The sequence below is a fragment of the Ranitomeya variabilis genome, chromosome 3, assembly GCF_051348905.1.
Source record: "Ranitomeya variabilis isolate aRanVar5 chromosome 3, aRanVar5.hap1, whole genome shotgun sequence".
Classification (NCBI taxonomy): domain Eukaryota; kingdom Metazoa; phylum Chordata; class Amphibia; order Anura; family Dendrobatidae; genus Ranitomeya; species Ranitomeya variabilis.
The window spans coordinates 444,381,686-444,392,065 of NC_135234.1; the positions used below are offsets into that span (position 1 = coordinate 444,381,686).

At 44.1% G+C, this 10,380-nt stretch overlaps 1 protein-coding gene across 2 annotated transcripts in view; it reads left to right on the forward strand.

The window, feature by feature from the left end:
• MYBBP1A (MYB binding protein 1a) overlaps positions 1-4,115 on the forward strand; it is a 121,803-nt gene extending 117,688 nt beyond the window's left edge. For both annotated transcript variants that reach the window (XM_077296482.1, XM_077296481.1), the window contains exons 26-27: positions 583-707; positions 3,105-4,115. In XM_077296482.1, coding sequence (XP_077152597.1) covers positions 583-707; positions 3,105-3,759 — 780 coding nt within the window. In that variant the 3' untranslated portion in view covers positions 3,760-4,115. The remainder of the gene's footprint in view (positions 1-582; positions 708-3,104) is intronic.
• The last annotated feature ends 6,265 nt before the right edge of the window (positions 4,116-10,380 follow it).

The following is a 10,380-nucleotide window of genomic DNA, read 5'->3' on the forward strand; positions in this document are numbered from 1 at the left end:
CGCAGCTGTGTGATGGGCACAACACATGTGTGGAGAGCCTGTTTGTTGCCAGCTATTCGGTAAGCGTAATAGCTATTGGGATAAGCACTTATCCTAAGCTATTCGATCAACCAGGTACAACCACTGACATAGGGACAGTTAGCTAGTTACTAGTGGTCGTAACCATGGATACCGAAGGTCCTGCAGTGCCTGCACGCGAGGAAAGTGACCTAGCGAATCAGAAATACTATGCTACATTTCTAATTGGACGTATTTGCTACTATTATTATTACACCTACTACATATTGGGATAGGATCTTTGAGATGGGAATACCCCTTTAAGTTATCTAAATTTGTGTTTCTTTTCTACTATATGGGCTACATTAAAGTCTGCAATATATTGATACTTTTTGTGTGCATATAAGTAATGAGGTCATTCACATTATCCACAAGGTTTGAGCAGAGTTTCTGGGAAGACTAATGAAGTGCAGCTTGGAGTAAATCGTTTGATGTATTGAAAAATGTAGTCAAATGGATGTAGTATTTATTATATGTGATAAATCTTTTCTCTTGTATCTGACACACACTACAATCTCATTGCAGAAAATGGATATCGGTCTCAAAGAGCTCCCCACAGTCCTCCAGACATTAAGCCAGAAAGAGGGATTTGGGAAATCTGTGCGTCTAGAGGATATGTACTGGAATATCATGAAGTTACTAGGATTTACGTATGTAGTTTTTGGGGTTTTTTTTCCTTATCTGTATTAAAGGGAATCTGTTAGCAAGCTTTTGCTGTTTTGTCTGAGAACAACATAATGTAGTCACTGAGCATCTGATTACAAGGATGTGTCAATTGCTCAGCAGCTTGCTGTAGTTTCAATACAATCAGTATATTATCATCAGGAGATTAACACTACATGACTACATCTCTTGTACCAGGCAGATCGGGGTAACCCCACCCCCACCACTGATTATCATCTTACTTACAATGCACAGTGAACTCATGAAGCTGGTAATCAGGGGTGTTGGAGCAGATTATACACAGCAGATGATTTAGCTCTCCTACATCTTCAGACAAAAACAGGCATGTTATCAAAACTGCACCAAGCAGCCCAGTAAGTTATAGTTACATAGGTTGAAAAAAGTCTTTGGTCCATCAAGCTCAACATTTCTCCACTAGTTATACATTTTGTGTCACTAAATTATCTATATTCCACAGTGACCATTATTTAAAGCTGTTATAGTGTCTGCCATTACTGCTTTTTGTGGTACGGCATTCCACAGTCTGACAGGTCTAACTGTAAAGAATCCTTTCCGATTTACCTGCTGGAATCACCTTTCTTCCATCCCTGTGGTTCTTTGTAAGGTCTTTGGAAGAATTAAGTCATGTGCCAGTCCCTTGTATTGACCACACATGTACCGTATTTTTCGGACTGTAAGACACACCTAGGTTTTAGAGGAGGAAATTGGAAAAAAAAAAAAAAAAAGGTGTGGCAAAAAATGTGGTCAATTCTGTACTAATATCCCGTATCCTGGTATATGTATCTCCCCAATCCAGGCATACATGGTCCCCCCTCGTCCCCTTTCCTGTTATCGATGGCCCCCATCTCCATCTTAGTATCCTGATATGCATGGCCCCATCACAAAAAAACATTAGAAAAAAAGCATAAGCCATTATACTTACCGTCCCTGTGCTCTCTCGCAGCATCCTGTTTCGATACCAGCATCTGATTTATGTTTGTAAGCAGCGCATGGCAGTAAAATCATGTACTGCTTAAAAGCTGAGGACAGCTGTCAGAATACTCGCTTCTCCCCACATTGGGACTATGGGAAGCGTGCGTTAAATGCTGCTGTCAGCGGTTGACAGTGGCATTTAATGGGTTAATAGCCGCAGGTGGATCGCGATTCCACTCGCGGCTGTTCCGTGCACATGTCAGCTGTACATAACAGCTGACTTGTGGCGTGAAAGATGTGGGCTCAGCGCCAGAGCCCACATCGAAGGGGTAGGGACATGACATGCGCAGTACTAGTACGGCACATGTCGTGAAGGGGTTAATAGCTGGCACAGTGTTAGCCGCAGCCACCGGCTTACAGCAGCTGTCGGGCGTTCATGTGTGCCCGCTACTAAAGGGAATGAATATTCACTGCTCTCCATGCGCATGGGAGTGGAGAGCAGTGAATATTCATTCCCTTTAGTAGCAGGCACACGTGATCGCCCAGCAGCTGCTGGAAGCCAGAGGCTGTTACTTCTGTGCACGCCAATTAAAGATCAATTAATATTCACTGCTCTCCACACCTATGAGAGTGGAGAGCAGTGAATATTCATTCCCTTAAGTAATGGGCACACTTGAATGCCCAGCAGCTGAATAAAGCAGTCAGCTGCGGCTAACAGCGTGTCTGCTATTAAAGAGAAATGAATATCCGCTGCTCTCCATGCCCATGGGCATGGAGAGCAATGAATATTAATTTCTCTTTAGCAGCGGGCACAGAAGTTAGCCACAGAGAGCTCCTGTGACCCGCTGCTCCACCGCTGCCGCTCCCCATCCACAGCAGGTACATCCGGATTATAACACGCACCCCCCATTTTCCTCCACATTTTTGGAGGAAAAACTGCATCTTTTATAGTCTGAAAAATGCTGTATTTACACATCGCTGGATTCAGGCTTTGTTGTTCTATATTATGCTGTGCTGTTTTCAATTTATATAGCAAATAAAACTGCTGACTGATTCTCTTTAAAAAAAAAATTTTTGTGTTTCCAAGTATGGCTTGTGTTGTAAGGAGCTCTGTTAAACACCACCTACATTTTTAATTGTTCTTCATCTAATATTCAAAAAAATGAAGCAAACTTGTCTTGGTAAATTAAAATATCCTAGTGGGTTTTTTGTAAACCGCTCCCCTAAAGTCCTATAATTACAAATAAGCCCAGTATAGCGTGACCTTGCAGTTAGTTATTACTTTTTTTTTTTTTTACTGGTAGTGGACTGCCCACCACAGGGTAAAAAATATTACCTTTTCTAAACATATTAGTAAATGAAAAGAAAAAGATAATGTGAAGACAGTTGAATCCGGTTTGGTAGTTAAAAATTAATATGTGTTTTGTTTGTATTTTTTTACTTGATTCTAGACGTCCAAAAAAAGAAAAAACAAAAGTTGTCCCTGAAGTTGCTCCAGAAATGCAAAATAATACTTCGAAAAAAAAAGGATTCTTACCAGAAACCAAAAAACGGAAGAATAGAAAGAAGGCCACACCTGCTGAAGAGCAGAAGGTGAGTTGTGGAGAAGACAAAATGGAGGTCTCGGCACAGCAAGGAAGTAGTAAATCTAAGAAAAAGAAGAACAAGAAGAAACGGAAATTAGAACAGGAAGGTGGAACTCGAGAGAACTCTGCAGAGGCTCCAACAAGTAAGAAGGCCAAACTTGGCTCTGAATGCAAGGGCAAAAGCGGGGAACCTGCAGCACTAGAGAAGACTAAGAAGAAGAAAAAATTAAAACAAAAGAAAGGTGTAGTCCAGGAGAACTCTAAAGAGGCTCCAACAGGTAAAAAAGCCAAGCTTAATTCAGAAGGCAAAGGCAAGAATGAGGAACCTGCAACACTGGCAAAAGCTAAGAAGAAAAAGAAGCTCGGACAACAGGGAGGTAAAGCTCAGGAGACCTTAGCAGGGGCACCAACAAATAAGAAAAACAAACCTAATGCAGAAGGCAAGAATGAGACTAATAAACCTACAAGACAAGAGAAAATCAAGAAGAAAAAGAAGGGAAAGGGCGTAGTACAAAGCTAAGGTCCATCACCCTGCATTGCGTGCACTCGATGAGCAGACGTTTATGCAGATCTTGTACAATATTATGTGTTTGTTTTTAAAACACTGACTTATAAAAAACAAAGATTGAACAAGGAGAGAGTTTGTCCAGTATTTGGCAGCTGTGCATCCAAAAGATGCCCATAGTTACCAAAAATTCTGGGAATGGGTGACGCTGAAGGCTGTGAGCCGGCTTCCAGTATGTTAATAATCTGAGCCTCATCAGAAGTAACATACCATACAAGATTCAAACTGTATTTTTACATTGAATGAATGTTATTACTTTTATATGTTATGTTTAAATTCAGACATTTCACCATAAAGGTTTCTTAACTATAGATGTGTCCAATTTTTGTCTTTTGTTTAGTGTCAGTGTTAAGTAGAGATTGTGCCTCCAATTTTCTACAGTACGATATATACACTAGGTAACCCCTTTCCAACGTTGGGTGCAACAGTACGCCCACGTCTGACTCCCTCCCTTTGATGTGGGCTCCGGCGGTGAGCCCACATCTTTCCCGGCACGTCAGCTGTTTTGATCTACCCACGGCTGTTAACCCTGACAGCGGCATTTAACATGCATATCCGACAATCGCGCCGGAAATTCGCCCATCGGTGCCCTCCGTCACGTCACCGATGCGTCATCATGGCAACCAGAGATCTCCTGGAGACTTCTACGGTTGTCCTGATTGATTGCTATGATTGCCACCCGATGGTCGGCGATCATAGCAAGTGAGGTATTCTGCTACACACAGGCAATCTGATCATCGCCTGCATGTAGCAGAGCCATTTGGGGTATGGCAGCTTTTAGTCTCCCATGGAGACTACTAAAGCACGCTAAAAGTGGAAAAAAAAAAGTTTTTAAAAACATAAAAAATATAAAAGTTAAAATCACCCCCCTTTTGTCCCATTCAAAATAAAACAATAATAAAAAATCAAATATGCACATTTGGTATCGCCGGGTTCAGAATCGCCCGATCGATCAATAAAAAAAGGATTAACCTGATCGCTAAACGGCATAGCGAGAAAAAAAGTCAGAACGGCAGAATTAAGTTTTATTGGTCGCCGTGGGCGATCAAAAGAACGTATCTGCGCCAAAATGGTATCATTAAAAACGTCAGCTTGGCGCACAAAAATAAGCCCTCAGTCGACCCGTGATCACAAAAAATGGAGACGCTACAGGTATCAGAATATGGCGCAATTTGTGTTTTTTTGTTTTTTTTTTTAAACAGTTTTGAAATTTTTTTCACCACTTGGATAAAAAAGACGTGTTTGGTGTATATGAACTCGTAGTGACCAGGAGAATCATAGTGGCAGGTCAGTTTTCGTATTTAGTGAACCTAGTAAAAAAGCAAAACAAAATCTCTGGAATTGCACTTTTTTTTGCAAATTCACCACACTTGGAATTTTTTTCCCGTTTTTCAGGACACGATATGCTGAAACCAATGGTGTCGTTCAAAAGTACAACTCGTCCCACTAAAAGCAAGCTCTCACATGGCCATATTGATGGAAAAATAAAAAAAGTTATGGCTCTGGGAAGAAGGGGAGCAAAAAACGAAAACACAAAACCAAAAATACCTCCGGTCATGGAGTGGTTAAAGGGGATATCCGGGGAGAATAAGTATTAACTGTGTCTCCTTGGGCATGCCAGAAAGCCTTGGGAGTTGTCATTAATCTCATTCACAATTTGGTCTTTTGCCGTTCTTCAGCTTCATATCATGTGATTTTTTTTCTGTCTTTTCATCGGTTATAAATACCCACATGGTCATAGAGCTTAGGAATTAGGACTGTATTTTTCTCATATGTAGAAACACTAAAAAATATTTGTGACGTAACATGGTCTTTGTGTAGCAAAAATAAGGAAATGGTTATCTATGGCTCCATTTTTTGTCTGAACTAGATTTTCTACTAGATGTTCAAGTAGCTTTATAATTGTTCCATTTCTAGTTTTGTTTTGTTTGTTTTTTTTATATAGTAAAAGACCATGGCCATAAGGTGCAGGAGCCTTGATGTCTTGTACACTTATGATCCTGGTTCGAGATGTCAGTCCCATTTTGAACTGTCAGTAGGCTGTCACTTTGTCTAATCCAAAATATGCTATCAACAGGAATGTGCAGTTCTGCACATGCTCAGAAACCAGTTCTACTTCTTCCTATTACAAACACTTGAACCACAGCTGTCAGTTTTGTATAGCAACTAAACCCACTATGCATGTGCAGGAGCTCCAAGCCGATCATGGCAGGGCTGTACAGACTGTACATGCTCTGTACTGTTCCATAAGGGGAAAAAGTTTTAACATCATGCTCAGTTACAGCCCACAACCTGGGGGAGCAGATGTAGACTCAAGTCTATGCTTCCAAAGCTGATTATGGTACAAAAGATTTTTTGTCAAGTGTTTCTGCGTAATGGTTTTATTAATTTATTTTTTTAAGGAACCTGCTTCTGTATCATGTGTAGGGGCACTAATTGGAGATCTATTATTATATTTAATGGCACCTGAATACATTTCCTTTCTAGTGGCAACTGTAGGCAGTCTGGCTGTGTCCTCTCCCAATAATTTCTGCCCACTTTTAAAAAGGCTGTCAGACCTGGTGTGAAAACACCAACATTTTTGCACAACTGCAAATGTGATGTTTTTAAACTGCTTGATCCACAAACTAAGGAGACTGAGCCTTTGGGTACAATTATATAAAGCTACTGGTAAGGTGGGAAATGATATAAGGAAGGTGCACATGCTCAACCACAAAGCATGATCCAATCTGCTTCAACACCTTCTGTTCCCATTTACCAATTTACTGGACCTAACATTCAGAAAATAACTTTATACATTTACATGAGCATTAAAGGGAATCTGTTGCCCCTCTTCCCCTGACGTATGTGACCTATTAATATGGGCATCTTCATTGTAATACTACCCACCCCACCTCCCATGCACATCAGTTGCAACCCTGGAAACCTGTGCCTGCACGCCCTCAAATATCCATACCTCTTCGTCCCTTCTCTGGGCACTGCATTCAGGGGTCTTTTGTGCAGGCGCCAGTGACTTCCACTCCAGTGACCTACGGTGTGCTTGACGATAAGATGCTCTCCCCACTTCCTCCCTCCATAGTCATTGCTATGTACACAGGGTTCCTAGTGGTGACTGTGCAGGGAGGAAGTGGGGAGAGCATATTATCGGCGTGCACTTTGGAGGTTACAGTGACTCGTCTGCGCAGAAGAGAGGTATGTATTTTTGAGGTACTGCAGGGCGGAGGATTCTGGGGCCTTAACTGATTTGCGTGGGAGGGGTGTAGTATTGTAATGAGGACAGGGGGGACATTAGCATACAGAAAGAATATAACATTTCTCAACAGCAAGACTGCCGCTAAAATAAGGCATACAGGTAGGACTAGTGTAACATTTCTATTACCTGTATGCCCATATTAATAGGTCATATACGTCTCGGGGTGACAGATTCCCTTTAAAGGTTCACTGGCTCTCTTTCTAAGCATTGATAGCAGGTACAAATGGGATAGCATAGCTGACATTACAGATCCATGAAAGCTTGTGTTTAGGGTATAAACATGGCCACTAGACCATTGCCGTAGGGCCAGGGCTACATTACTTAACCGACAACAGCCGAATGGTGCTGCTACATAAGGAAAGTGTAGCCTCTTAAGTTAATGTGATATGGAAAACTAAAGAAATCCAGCAGGTATGAATGTTTTGCATCTTGTTGTTCATAGTAGCTTAACGATTGCTTTATTCGCATTCACTTTTCTCATTAATATCATTAGGGGGCACAGAACTACGGGTACACGCTCTGCCACTGACAATAGGTGAAAAAAAAAGTTCACTCCCCTGTGACGTATGACTCCTGTTGCTTCCTGGGTATGCTGTGGGTCCTGGTGTAACAGGCCACATTAACCCCCCGCCCTGTATACCCGGGGTTAAAGTGGCCTAGGCCAGATTATACCTTGGGTATATTCTGGCCTAGCCCGAACTATACCCCGGGGTACAAATTGGACCAGTCCAGATTATACCCCTCCAGGTCAGAATATACCCCAGCTGCTGTAGATCAGATTTTTCAGCCTTTTGAGTGATCTAATCAATAACGGAGCCCCAGGCAGCACACAGGGGCCCCAGGCAGCACACAGGGGCCCCAGGGAGCGCATAGGGCCACAGGCAGCGCATAGGGCCACAGGCAGTGCACAGGGCCCTAGGCAGCCCACGGGGCCCCAGGCAGCGCTCAGGGGCCTTAGGCAGCCGACGGGGCCCCAGGCAGCGCACGGAGCCCCAAACAGCACACGGTGCCCCAGGCAGCTCACGGCTAAAGGGCGGCCCACAGCAGCCCCAGGCAGCAGAGGGGCCCCAGGAAGAGCACAGGGGTCCCAGGCAGCGCACAGGGCAACAGGAAGCACAGAGGGGCAACAGGCAGCACAGAGGGGGGGCCCCAGGAAGAGCACAGGGGCCACAGGAAGTGCACGGGTCCCCAGGCAGCGCACAGGGCAACAGGCAGCACAGGGGCCACAGGAAGTGCACGGGGCCTCAGGCAGCACACGGTGCCCCAGGCAGCACAGAGGGGCCCCAGGAAGTGCACGGGGCCCCAGGCAGCACAGAGGGGGCCCCAGGAAGAGCAAAGGGGCCACAGGAAGTGCGCGGGGCCCCAAACAGCGTACAGAGCCCCAGGCAGCCCACATGACCCCAGGCAGTGCACAGGGCCTCAGGTAGCACACGAGCTCCAGGCAGTGCACAGGGGCCCCAGGCAGCCCACAGGGACCCCAGGCAGCCCACGGGATCCCAGATAGCGCACAGGGGGGGCAGAGACAGCAAGGGGGGAATAGCGCACAGGGGACATGCGCTGTCTATCTGGGACCCACTGTATGCTGTCTGGGACCCCCTTTGCGATGTCTGGGGCCCTGCTCTTGAGTATATCACTCAATCCTGTAAGGCTAGTTTCACATTTGCGTACAGCCGTGCGCATGCGTACGCTCTCAGTGAAGCCTTGACCACTGCTGCGCCCCGCCAGTTAAGCTCCACCCATGTTCTTTTGACGGTGCTGCAACTCGCGGCGAAGGCAACAAGTTGGATTTTCTTGCGTTCACCGAATTGTCGAAACAATGTATGCGTACCCAATGATAAAGATAGGGTACGCAGGCCGCATGCGTACCTAGGCGGAGCTTAACTGGCAGGCTCTGCAGTGGGCGGGGCTTCACTAAGAGTGTACACAGCCATGCGCAAATTTTAAACTAGCCTAAGATGTCTAGGGCCCCTGTGCGATGTCTGGGGCCCTGTTCTTGAGTACGTCACTCAATGGTTCTCATAAGCGTGAAAAATCTCATCTACAGCAGCAGGGGTATATTCTGGCCTGGAGGAGTATAATCTGGCCTAGGTATAATATACCCATGGTCTATGCTCCTCTAGGGCAGAATATTAGTATGTTTTTGCTGCTGTAGTGCTACAGTATATATAGATGCACATACACAAACCATATACCATTTCATGCGGCTTTTGTCAGATTTTCATGCAGTCTGCAGCAGATTTCCCTCTTCCACGTGACACGGAGAAATCTGCTGTGCTTCTGCACAAAAAAATCCACATCGTTGGGATGCCGATTTTGATGCAGATTGACTGCTGATTTTTTTCCCTGTTGAAAATCAGCAGCAAATCTAGTGCAAGGGAACGGGTGGACTAGACTTATAGCATGTGTTGGAGGCATTACATTGAACTGACAATAGATAGTGTAGTTCCATCAGTGCATAGTTAATGTTATGTGTTGTAACTTACGTATGTTTCTCCCTGCTCTCTATGATATGCACCTTAAGTTCTCCAGTGTGAGTTCCTATTCTATACTGATAAGGTATATAAAGTGAACTTGGAACACCTCCAACAAAAAAAAAAAGTTTTCCAATTTTGACAACAATGGAAGACCAACTATATGATCAACTTTTGAGATTCTACACTGCAACAGAACAAAAGTACTCCCAGTGGTTCTACGATCTACCTCCAGAGAAACATTCAAATGTCAAGTCCCAGTTTAGACAAACATCTAAGCCATATCGAGCAGAGAAAGGGATAATTTACTATGGGAAAAAAGGAGGTTCTCACTAAAAGCCGACTTGCCAAATATCCTGTAGGCCTGTCACGACAACCCAACTTCTGGTGCCCATTTTGGCAGAGATAAAACATTTGCCAAAATTTCTGACCGATATTACTGGAAGGGAATGAAGAATGAGGTTTACCAACATGTCAAAGCCTGTCAAAAATGTTTTGTCACATGTCCCAAAATCAGCAAAGAAGCTCCACCACTCAACAGTATACCAGTGCCTGCAAAAGTATGGAGCTTAGTTGGGATTGATATGATCGGTCCTCTTCAGGAAACATTAAACAGCAACAAATATATAGTTGCTGTCACTGATCATTTCTCGAAGTGGACTGAAGCAACAGCTGTTTCAGACAAGAGTGCCATGTCAGTAGCAAAATTTTTGTACAACATTATTTGCCGCTTAGGCTGTATGGACACTGATTAGCGACCAGGGAAGAGAGTTTGTGAACTTGATCATCGACAGCCTGATGGATCATTTTAAAACAGGTCACCGCATTTCATCTGCCTACCACCCACAAATG